This window comes from Ictalurus furcatus, chromosome 7, assembly GCF_023375685.1.
Source record: "Ictalurus furcatus strain D&B chromosome 7, Billie_1.0, whole genome shotgun sequence".
Lineage (NCBI taxonomy): Eukaryota > Metazoa > Chordata > Actinopteri > Siluriformes > Ictaluridae > Ictalurus > Ictalurus furcatus.
Window position 1 is genome coordinate 6396288 of NC_071261.1, and position 12788 is coordinate 6409075.

Here is a 12788-nt window from a genome sequence, read left to right on the forward strand (position 1 = left end):
TATTACTATTACTACTACTACTACTACTACTATTACTACTAGTATTACTACCACTACTATTACTACTGTTACTACTACCACTACTACTACTACTACTACCACCACCACTACTTCTACTATTACCACTACTACTACTGTTACTACTACCACTATTACTACTATTACTACTACAACTACTACTACCACCACTACTAATACTACTACCACTACTACTATTATTACTACTACTACTACTACTACTACTACTACTATTACTACTACTACCACTACTGTTACTACTACTACTACTACTACTATTACTACTACCACTACTACTACTACTACTATTATTACTACTACCACTACTACTACTATTACTGTAGTAGTAGTTTTTGTCTCACTCTCCATTTTCCAGATACAGTATCCTCCACAAATATTGGCACCCTTGGTAAATATGAGCAAAGAAGGTTGTGAAAAATTGTCTTTATTGTTTAACCTTTTGATCTTTTGTTAAAAAAAATAAAAAAATACTCTGCTCACATGGATATCACTGCAACTGTAAATAAAACAGGTTTATCAAAAATATATATCTTTGTTAAATATAGGTGTGCAACAATTATTGGCACCGTTTTAGTCAATACTTTGTGCTACCTCACTTTGTCAAAATAACAGCTCTGAGTCTTCTCCTATAATGCCTGATAAGGTTGGAGAATACATGGCGAGGGATCTGAGAGCGTTCCTCCATACAGAATCTCTCCAGATCCTTCACATTTTGAGGTCCATGCTGGTGGAGTCTCCTCTTCAGTTCACCCCACAGGTTTTCTATGGGGTTCAGGTCAGGGGACTGGGATGGTCATGGCAGGACCTTGATTTTGTGGTCAGTAAACCATTTTTGTGTTGATTTTGATGATGTTTTGGATCATTGTCCTGCTGGAAGATCCAACCACGGCCCATTTGAATCTTTCTGGCGGAGGCAGTCAGGTTTTCATTTAATATCTGTTGATATTTGATGGAGTCCATGATGCCATGTATCCTAACAAAATGTCCAGGTCCTCTGGCAGAAAAACAGCCCCAAAACATTAAAGATCCACCTCCATATTTAACCGTGGACATGAGGTACTTTTCCATATGGCTACCTCTCTGTGTGCACCAAAACCACCTCTGGTGTTTATTACCAAAAAGCTCTATTTTGGTTTCATCTGACCATAGAACCCGATCCCATTTGAAGTTCCAGTAGTGTCTGGAAACTGAAGATGCTCGAGTTTGTTTTTGGATGAGAGTAGAGGCTTTTTTCTTCAAACCCTTCCAGACAACTTGTGATGATGTAGTTGACTTCAGATTGTAGTTTTGGAGACTTTCTGACCCCAAGACACAACTAACTTCTGCAGTTCTCCAGCTGTGATCCTTGGAGATTTTGGCCACTCAAACCGTCCTCTTCACAGTGTGTTGAGACGATATAGACACACCTCCTCTTCCTATTCTGCTCTTAATTATTGCCCTGATGGTGGAAATGGGCATTTTCAATGCTTGTGCTATTTTCTTATAGCCACGCCCCATTTTGTGAAGCTCAACAACCTTTTGCTGCACATCACAGCTATATTCCTCGCTCTTACCCATTGTTATGAATGACTAAGGGAATTTGGCCTGTGTGTTACCTCATGTAGTAATTGTTCATATATTAACATCAGAAAAAAATGATTTGTGCCTTCTGCGAGACAAACACACAGCACCCTTCATTAGCACACTTGTGCGTTATTTCAAAATGTCTCATTTTGCAAGATAAGAGGTTTAGTTTTAGATAAAAGGCTTTAGAAGGTTGAGGAGCCTTTAAGGGATGCCTGTCTATTTGATTAGCTCATGTTGGTCCTTTTGATCTCTGACTTCCTATGTTTAGGCCTGCTGCTTGATTTGGTGTATAAGAACCTTTGTTCGATTAGGGCTGGTTATCTCATGTTTAAGAGCGCTGTCGTATCTTAAGCATGGATTAATTCTCAGTCTGATCTTGTATGAATACGGCAGATTTTATATTTTGTCATTTGTACTTCCCTTAAGCACAGGCTTAAAAATCTGATTATGGAAAATACCACTAGTTTTCGAAAACGCTTAACAGTACCCTAATTCCGTTCACCTATAAACGGACGAGTTTGCATAGAGCGAGTGAACTCCTAAAAGTGTTTTGTTGTGAGTGTGCAGTCATGTGTTATTACGATACTAGTGGCTTGTCCTTAGATATAAATCCAGAGAAGGAGAGAGAGAGAGATGGGTGCGGAAAATGTGCTTGCGTTCTCCGAGCAAGGCTGGTGTTTACCTGCTGATAAATGTTTGCCCTCTTTACCACTCGATCACTGCCATCGCTGCCTTTGTTTTGGTCAATCCAGCGAAAGAGCCTCAGTAATGAGACACCGTGCTCGCCCGCGGAAGACAGCTCGCTATTTATCAACATTGCACTGATTAGTTAACATCGGTGCCGCCTGAATATTAACTCCAGTCTAGCATGAGTGCTCTCATAGACGCTGAAGCCACCACACCTGAGGACATAAATCGTCGGCTTTGGCCAATCTAGCGGCTCTAATAGGCTTTGTAGCTTGTCTGATGATATGGAAGCTGATAGCAGGGTATAAATCATGCCAGGCTTTATGAGGACTTGTTTAGTAGTGCACCCTTGTGACTTGGCTTCTATAGGAAAAGTTCTCGGTCAATGAAGAAGAAACTCTTCAAGGAAACGTCCTTTTCTTAGAACTTTTCTATTAAAAAAAAAAGAGAGAGAAGATAGAGCTTAGTGTTTTTACATAAAGCTTAGTGACTTTATGTTCTGGAACATTAGAAAGTTCTCAAAAGAGTAGAAAGTTAATATTATGGCTAACATCGGATAACAGTTCATTTCATGGGCCGCGGTTCATTGGCCGCATCACAAAACTTGAATTCTGTATAAATGCAAAAGGATTTAAACTCGTTAAAAAAAAAAAAAAAAAAAGAATACAAAACATTGACGTCTCGTGGACACCCCACGATTTTCAAAATCCGCTAGATGCTGTACTGCTCAGACTGCACTACTGTTATCACTCACAGTCAAACAACAAATTACATGGAATCCATCCTAAACTCCCCAGCAGACTTTTAATCTTTTTTTTAAAAAAAACAACAAGATTTGATCAAGTGGTGTTCACTAGATGTCGCACAAGCCATTCAATACTGACTCTATGTACTGTGTGTTCTGCAAGTCCCCGCTTTCCATTAAACGTATTCTATTGGAGTGTTCTGCTTTTACTTCAAGCAGACATCATTCCTGTGTAGTAAGCTCACTTAAGGGCTTGTCTAGTAAGATTTTTACCTGAAAATGTTTTAGGAATGTTATCATATGTAAATGTAAAACATCTTTTATAAGCTTAACTGCTGTATTTTCCTTTTGTTTGGTTTTATTTCTATTGTATTTTATGCAACGCTTGTCATTTTTGCAAGTCTGTTTTTGCCATGAAAATAGTCACAGATTCTGACATGGCATTAAAAGCTACACTACTCTTACTCCTGCTATCACTCACAATCAGTCGTTTTGTGCAAACTACACAAGCGATCGCCACGAGGCTCACACACTACATACACATGATCAGATAAAATCAATGTAACTTACAACTCCGAGTGGATTTATCTTAGAGAATACGTTCAGATCGATAAAACCGACTGAAAGGCATTTAAGATTACTCTTCATAGCCAAAAGTGCATTTCCATTTTTATTTTATTTAACAACGTTAAAAGATTAAGAAACTGGTAGAACCTTGTGAAACCAAAACTGTATTTGTGCTCAAATTTTGGGAATGTAATTGTGAAGTAACCTTAAAATGTTGGCTGTGTTCAGATATTAGCGTACTTTAGAGTTTTGCTAGCTGGATTATCAAAATCTATTTGTTCTCACATACTTAAAATAAAATTAGATAAAAAAAGCTCTTCACTTGGATGCATATATATATATATATATATATATATATATATATATATATATATATATATATTACACTCTTGTATCATTGGATCTAAGCTGTCATGGAAAATCATGACCGAGTCAGCTCTTTTCCATGATGCATTTATGACATGGTTACATTAGTCAGATCTACAGACCAATAAATGTTCTGTGTATGCTATTTGTAACCCATTAGTAAGGTATTTTTAAGTATTTAAGCTCTAATTTGGTTTGTGGTGACCATTTAATAGCATTCCACCGATAAAACTGTTTAGATTATACCACAGTGCTGTAGAGTTTTGGATTCGGATTGGCCAGAAGGTTTTGGTTATGATTTTATTTATACCACGGCATGGTTGGTTCTAATACGTTATCTCTTCTACAGGAACAGGATTTCTAGTACAGTATGTACAGTGCTGTGAAAAAGTATTTGCTGATTTCTTTTGTTTTTGTGTATATCTCATACTAAATAGTTTTAGATCTTCAAACGTAATACAACATAAAAAAGGCAACCCGAGTAAACACACGATACAGTTTTTATTGAAGAAAAAAAAAATAAATTGTCCAACACCTAGCACCAATGTGAAAAACTAATTGTGCCTTTAAACTTACAATCTGTTTGTGCCACCTTTAGCAGCAATAACTGCAACCAAACGCTTCCGATATCTGGAGATCAGAGTTTCACGTACTTCTAGGACTAGGGTTTACTCCTCTGCTTTGGATCGTTGTCTTGCTGCGTAATCCAGCTGCGCTTGAGTTTCAACTTACGGACTGAAGACCGGACATTCTCCTTTAGGATTTTCTGGTAGAGAGCAGAATTCATGTTTCCCTCAATTATTGCAAGTTGCACAGACCCTGAAGCAGTAAAGCATCCCCACACCATCACACTGCCTCCACCATGCTTGACCGTAGATATGATGTACTTTTTGTGGAATTCGGCGTTTTGTTTACAACAGATGTAACGGGACTCCTGTCTTCCAAACAGTTCCACTTTCGACTCATCAATCCATGGAACATTCTCCCAAAAGGTTTGAGGATCATCAGGGTGTGCTTTGGTAAAATTCAGACGAGTCTTAATGTTCTTCTGGGTTAGCAGTGGTTTTCTCCTCACCACTCTTCCATGGATGCCATTTTTGCCCAGTGTCTTTCTGATAGTGGAGACATGAACAGTGACCTTTATTGATGCAAGAGAGGCCTGTAGTTACATTTACATGTACATTTATTCATTTTGTTATGTTTAAAATTATCGTTGTGTTTGAAGCACAGATGCCTTCGAATAATGAAAATAAATATTTCTACTTTTTTTAAAAATGGAGGGGGGGGGGTGAAAATTGAGAAACAAACACGAGAAGGGCATTATATGGTGAAGAAATGTTTGGTTAAAATCATCATTGTGTTTAAGCAGATTTCTCTTTTATTTATCTTGAGATTTGCAATAATCCAGTTAAAAAAAGAAAGGTTATCTGTGAATTGGATTAGCAGAGATTAAGAATGACCTGGCTGCTGTAGTCTCAGTAAAGGTCTAGTATAAAGGAAGATTTGTTTGACAGGGTATACGACTCTGGCTATACTTTATACTCTCCCAGTGTTATGTGGTTATGGCTGTACCACATGGTCCAATATCATTACAGAAAAAGCTGAAAGCCTGGCTACACATGGAGCAGTTTCACAGGGATTACATTATAGTGCAGTTTGTAGACCAACAGACCAAGACAGGTCAAAGAATTATGTTGGTTTAGAGTAGCGCTAAGGTCCAGATTGTGATTAAAGAACTGTGTCCGCATTATTTCTCTGCCAGATGTTCTATTGAGTTTGTGTACGAGCAAGACTTTCCCTGTGAGCCCTGTCAAACAACTTCAACATCATGAGACCTGGTGTCATAGGACCCGAGACACCCGTTGTATGTTACGAAACACACTGCGTACTCTGTATGCTGTAGTTATTACATCATCACCATGCATATACATTGCTGCTTAATTTCAAATGAAAATGCCATGCGCATGCTGCATAACCCCCCCCCCCCCCCCCCCCCCCCGATGCAGTTGGCCTTGTTCCTGTAGCCCAATTGTGGCCCTGCCAGGAAACTACTGAGTTACTGGCATGGTTGTACGTCAGGCAGCTTACAGTCTGAGATCACAATACCAGTGAAATTATATAGATTATAAAGACATCCAGTCATAGTCTAATGATAATTGCCTTCTGTGAGTATGACTACTTGAGTCATTTCTACAGTGACAAGATAGAAGTGCTTTGCAGAAGTGATAGGTCTTAATATATTCTCTGTGCACAGTAAGAGAGCCTGTTGTACTTCAAGGCCAGGAGGATGCTTGAGGACGTTACACTAGATTTAATATTTGAATCAGTAAGAGAGGCAAAGACTTCATTTTGATGACAAAATCAAGGCAAACTTTGTACTGCTTCACCCAGATTTGTGCGGCAGTTTGGGAAAATCCGTCACGTCACTGTGGCTGAATTCTGGCCACGGCCAAACTAGGTACAGATCAGATTTTGACCGAAGGTCGTTTTTTTTTCTGAATATAATATACTTGTATATCCATCTCTGCCATATATTTCCCGCAAAAGGATGTAGACGTGTTTTATTATCTTTTATTAACTTGGTAAACTTGTATATGCTTTCTGGGGCGGTAGATACTGTGAGTGGCCAGTTTAAAGGTGCATTAGGTAAGATTAGGCTCTTTTTTTTTTTTGGCAGGATTAGTTCAGTTAGGTGGGTTCGACAGTTGAATGATTCTTGCCCATGTTCATGAAGCTCCGCCTCCAACATCTTAGCTGGCGCATATAGGCTTTATAAAATGACTAACGTGGAGGTGCATTCCAGACCAGAAATCAGTTTTCCAAATGGGTTTTCTTATGACTTAATAAACTTTGCTAAAGCCATGGCATTGTTTGTTTGTTTGTTTGTTTGAGACCATGTTCTTCTTATATCTTCCAGGTTATTTGTACAAGTAAGGAATTAAAAAAAAAAATCACATATTGCACCTTTAATAAAAGCAGCTGGAAAATAGGCTGTAGGACTGTCAAAGTTGGGTATAAAGATAAATGGTGGGTCTCATGGTCATATTTATTATTTTTTTGTTTGATTTATTACACGTTAAATTAAATGCAAATGAAGCCAATATATCCCTCTACTGCATGAATTGTTACATTTACATGAAAGTAAAAAAATGATGGAATTTTTATTACTTGAATTAGTTCAAGTAAAAAACAAAACACGGTGGTTGGTGGTGGGGGGGTCCACCAACGTCTCATCTTCATCATCCTGCTGGATGGGAGCAGATTCTTCTCAAGAATCCCCCGGTAAAGGGCTCCATTCATCATTCCTTCAATTATATGAAGTCTGCCAGTACCATGTGATGAAAAACAGCCCCACACCATGATGCCTCACCTCCAGACTTCACTGCTGGTGTAGTGTTTTCAGGGTGATGTTCAGTGCCATTTCTTCTCCAAACATGGTGTGTAGTATGACATCCAAAAAGTTCAATTTTGCTCTCGTCTGACCAGACTACACTCTCCCAGTATTTCACAGGCTTGTTCAAATGAGTTGTAGCAAACTTTAAACGAGCTTGGACATGCCTTTTCTTTAGTAATGGAGTCTTGCGTTGTGAGTGTGAGCAGTGGAGGGCATTGCCTATTGTTTTCTCTGTGACGATGGCACCTGCTGCCTCCAAGTGTTTCTGGAGCTCTTTCTGAGTGGTCCTTGGCTCTTGGTCTACTCTTCTGACTGTTCTTCTGACTCCCTGGTCAGAAATCTTGCGAGGATCTCCTGTACGTGGCCGGTTGATGACGGAGTGATGTTGCTTCCACATGTGGATAATGACCCCAATGCTGCTTACTGGAAGATTCAGAAGTTTTGAAATACGTCTGTATCCGATTCCATCGATATGTTTCTCAACAATAAGGTTGTGCAGGTCTTGGGAGAGCTCTTTGCTTTTACCCATCATGAGATGTTTCTTGTGTGACACCTTGGTAACAAAAAGCCTTTTTATAAACCATCAATTTACTAACCCAGCTGATATTAATCTGCACAGATAGGGGTGTAATTACTTACGGATTTCAGCTGATTCCTTGCCTTACCTTGCCTTGGAGAACTGCTTTTTCTTAGCGTGTTCAATACTTTTTTCCCCCCATGTCATTCCACTTTATTACACATAACCTCATTTATGGATTTTATGTTGTGAATTCTTTATATTTGCGGATTACTTTAGTTAATACTGATTTTTTCCTGTAATAATTTTGGCTAAATGTTGAAAAATTTAAGCAATCAAATTACTGGTATGGTTAAGCCCTCTGATGATGACCTTCACCATGCCATGTGATTAGAGAAAAGGTCTTGTGAAATGCCATTTTTTTAATGTCATGTCAAAAGCCTCCGTTTTCCAGTTAGATAGGAAAATAGTAGTTCTGTATTACTGTTTATCAACAGAATTGGCAACACCATGCAGTAAAGGAATATAGCAGTTGCTTTTACACAGGTGATGTCTTGGTATCTAAGACTAATAATAAACAGAGCTTTAAAAGACGTATTATTCAACAAAGAAAAATGTATGTTCACTGATGTGAAGTTTTTTGTTCGGAGTATATATAACATTTATGGAAGGAGTCTCCAGTGCCAGCATTTACAGTAACAATTGCAGTGCTTTGTAAAGTCAGTGGACTGAAATGCAATTTTTTGTCCCATTTTGTTTTCGGCAGTATCTTTACTCCTGGTTGAGATATGTGAAAAAAACGAAAGGAAAGCATGTAGGTTTCAAAACTATGTATACAGTATCTCACAAAAGTGAGTACACCCCTCACATTTTTGTAAATATTTGATTATATCTTTTCATGTGACAACACTGAAGAAATGACACTTTGCTACAATGTAAAGTAGTGAGTGTACAGCTTGTGTAACAGTGTAAATTTGCTGTCCCCTCAAAATAACTCAACACACAGCCATTAATGTCTAAACCGCTGCCAACAAAAGTGACTACACCCCTAAGTGAAAATGTCCAAATTGGGACCAAAGTGTCAATATTTTGTGTGGCCACCATTATTTTCCAGCACTGCCTTAACTCCTCTTGGGCATGGAGTTCACCAGAGCTTCACAGGTTGCCACTGGAGTCCTCTTCCACTCCTCCATGACGACATCACAGAGCTGGTGGATGTTAGAGACCTTGTGCTCCTCCACCTTCCGTTTGAGGATGCCCCACAGATGCTCCATAGGGTTTAGGTCTGGAGACATGCTTGGCCAGTCCATCACCTTCACCCTCAGCTTCTTAGCAAGGCAGTGGTCGTCTTGGAGGTGTGTTTGGGGTCGTTATCATGCTGGAATACTGCATACTGATCATGCTCTGCTTCAGTATGTCACAGTACATGTTGGCATTCATGGATATTGTAGTAGTGAACTATGTTTCCGGTCCGCCACGCAAAACTTTGCAGTAGTGTTGTACGTGTGTGTGTTTGTACGAGTGTGTGTGTGTTTTTGTGCGTGTGTGTATGTGAGTGCAGAGTAAACTTCCTGGAAACAGAGTTGCTAAAGGAAGGATTCATTGCTCTTTTATTTATTTATTTATTTTGCTTTGCCAGTTCTGCCATCTGCTGGCTCGTGATGACAACAATCCGGGAAATGGAAAAGCATACATGAAATCTTGGATCTTTTTTCCATATATTCAGGATTAAATAGATTTCCTCGGAGTAGTGGTGTTGACAGTGTACGCACATGTAACGGTTAATCATTCATAGCACGTCGGGTCTTTTGGCTGTAGATGATGTTCTAGTCCATGGACCTGACACTTTCACTGCTATAAATATTTAATTTAAGACCAGAATGCTAGCATGCGTATTTGGGGGTTGACATTAAGCTGTTTTATGCTCATTTTGAATTTGTGCATGGCTTAAACCTGAATGGAAAACAACAAAATAAAAATAAAGGTCAACAAGCAACGTGATAAGGTGTAATGGAAACTGGTTTATAAATAAATCATATTGCCCAGGTGTTTAGGAAAAAATGATGACATACAGATTTGGATAGTACCCAGGAACGCTTTGTTCATCATGTCCTATTGTAACACGCCATTTTGTGATGCGTCTCCAGAATATCCGCACCAGTAGATGATGAAAATATGCCGCAATCCACATTTTCTTTTCCTTTCTTTTTTTTTTTTTTCTTCTTCTGTAAATCCGCTTCAAATATGCTCTCATGTTTTATTTTATTTGTTTGTTTGTTTGTTTGTTTGTTTTTTCCTGACAGGTTCAATAAAATCCAGAATACAAAGAACACCATGAGGAAGGACGGCATCAGCTCGCTGACATATCGCCTGGTCTCCATTAAAAAGTACCCGCTCTACACCAACATCTCAGTGGAGATTGGCAAACCCCCTCCCAGACCTCTCAGAGGATAGACCACGGCCAGGTCAACACACACACACACACACATACACACACATACAGTATGTATATATATAATATATATATATATACACACACACACACCCACCGCCCATGGCCGTGCGCCTCTGTGCGCCCCTGATATGCTGAACAGGTTAGTTCTCAGGAATACACTGGACTTGTCGTGGATTTCTAAACACAAATCCACATGCAGATTTCGACTCCAGTACAGACGCTCGGTATCTTGCGATAAGGGGAAATTGGAGGGCTTTAGAGCACGGACCCCACCTACGTAGAGATTTGGATGATGCTCTAATAGACCCGGAGGACACGCATAAACATTGTTTCTGGGCACATTCTCAAACGGGAACCCTGTTCACTTGATGTAAATGAGTTGGAACATTTCAGAAACGAATGTCTTTTGTACCTGCAGCTGCTGCAGCGTCCGACACGTTTTCTCATCGTATCTACGAAGCCGGAGACGCTCGAAGAAGCCTCGGGATCATCTTCTCTGTCGGTTTCCAACCTTTTTTTTTTTTCTTTCCTTTCTTATTTTGTATTTCTACTCTTCCTGCTCTCTGAGTTCAATAACGGAAGCACTGATTACGCAGAAAAGCTTCAAAAAAAATTTCAGTTACCGGATTTGGATAAAGAGCCCTGCCTTTGGTGGTCCAGAATTGAGAAGAACCAGGATTCTAGGAACTCTCACTTGGAGAACAAGGGAATTCTGGCAAAGCTGTACATGGTCACCACTGTCAATCACTTGAAAACAACATGAGAACTGTGTGTTTTGTGTGTTTTCACCGCTGCCTGAATTTTTTATGATTATTATTTTTTCTCTTCTTCAGCTTAATGCATCTTAACATTAATTGCTCCGTGTGTGAGGTCACGCTCATTCTAGACCACAATGAACTATCATCAAACACTGGAGATGAAATTAGATTTTTTATTTTTTCCTCGCCCTTTTCTTTTTTCGACTTGTGGTTTCACCTTTTTCATTTACTGCCTATGCACGCCATACTGATGCCTTCAGACATTTTATGAGGTGCTCGAGTCGTGTTTTCTTCTTTGGCCACCTTTTTTTCCATGCCATTCACCCAGCCTATTAAAGAAGTACATTTCATTTACACCCCCCCTCCCCCTCCCTTTGGCCTTCTGTTTCACCCCTTGTCATTCCTGTACATGTGCCATCATTTCTAATCAGTGCTAACGGTATTTCTGAACTTTTTGCCTAGGTTTACAAAGCCGCCCTGTTCTTGCATTACGGGTTAAACGTTTCTATAAAAGAAACCTTCTAAATCCGCAAACTAATTACGGTCACGTGTCGACACATGTATATTCAAGCCGGTTATTATACTTCATATTATATTTATAATATTATACTACCACAGCGTTGTCGAATTCTCGATTCTGATTGGTCAGGATGCAGCAGTGCCAGCTACAGGGCAAATCCACAGGTTTAAAGACGGCGAGTTTTGTGGTTTCTCAGTAACATGACAAGCTGACTTTTTTTTTTTGGTCTTATTAATGTCAAGAGGGAGAAAAGAAAAAAGAAAAAAAAAACAAGGCTGGTCAGGGAACAACTGTATAGCTGCCATAACATAAGTGATAACAGGGACTAACTTGTTTCAGAGGCATTCCACAACGTTAAATGTAACTATAAATAGATGTACACAAAGTACAACGTCGTGGTCTTGAATGAAGAAGAAAATTGGCAGGTTGCTGTGGTATAAGAGGAACAAAAACAAAAAACAGTTCAGGACATGCTGTAAAAAAAAAAAAAGGTTGTGTTTTTTTTTGTTGTTTTTTTTTTCTTCCATGACTTTCCTATAACAGCACGTCCTGTCATGTTTTATTCCTTACTTATAATATTATATTTATAATACTATACTTGTATTCTCCTTACACAAATATACAGTATACCAAAGCTTATCAACTGTGTTGCTAGTCGACTGTGGTGCAAATGTAGCTGACATACAGCATAAATGACATACATGCAAAAGTCTGTTATATATTGCAGCATTAATAGGCGTACGTACAACACGAACTCGAACATAATAAGCAGATATAACATTATAACAGCAGTATATGGACATGAATGCATTTATAGTCCACTTTTGGTTTTTAAACATATACTCAACAGTATGACTTTAAATATAGCACATTCGTAATTGTGGTGTTTTTTGTTTTTTTCTTCTTCTCCATTCTTTCCTGTTTGTATATTCTGAATTGGAAGAACGAGAGCGATACACTGAGCACATCATCTTTTACATTTTAATTTCCCATAGCAGACACGTATGGGGTTTATGAGACGTGAAGGGCGTGCGTTTTTGTTTTTCGCTCTCTCTCCACCCTCCCCTCCCCCTTGAGGCTGTTTTATGAATTGCAGCATTACTGCAGGTCATCCGCGGCAGCCTCGTTCTTATCTTTGTGCCGTTCTTTTGTTTTCTATTGCTGTGCATTTGTA

The 12788-nt window shown here is 39.0% G+C and overlaps 1 protein-coding gene across 2 annotated transcripts in view; it reads left to right on the forward strand.

The window, feature by feature from the left end:
• The window catches only part of b4galt2 (UDP-Gal:betaGlcNAc beta 1,4- galactosyltransferase, polypeptide 2), a 163937-nt gene that overhangs the window by 150309 nt on the left and 840 nt on the right, over positions 1-12788 (forward strand). For both annotated transcript variants that reach the window (XM_053628021.1, XM_053628023.1), the window contains one exon: positions 10185-12788. This exon is cut by the window's right edge and continues 840 nt beyond it. In XM_053628021.1, coding sequence (XP_053483996.1) covers positions 10185-10335 — 151 coding nt within the window. In that variant the 3' untranslated portion in view covers positions 10336-12788. The remainder of the gene's footprint in view (positions 1-10184) is intronic.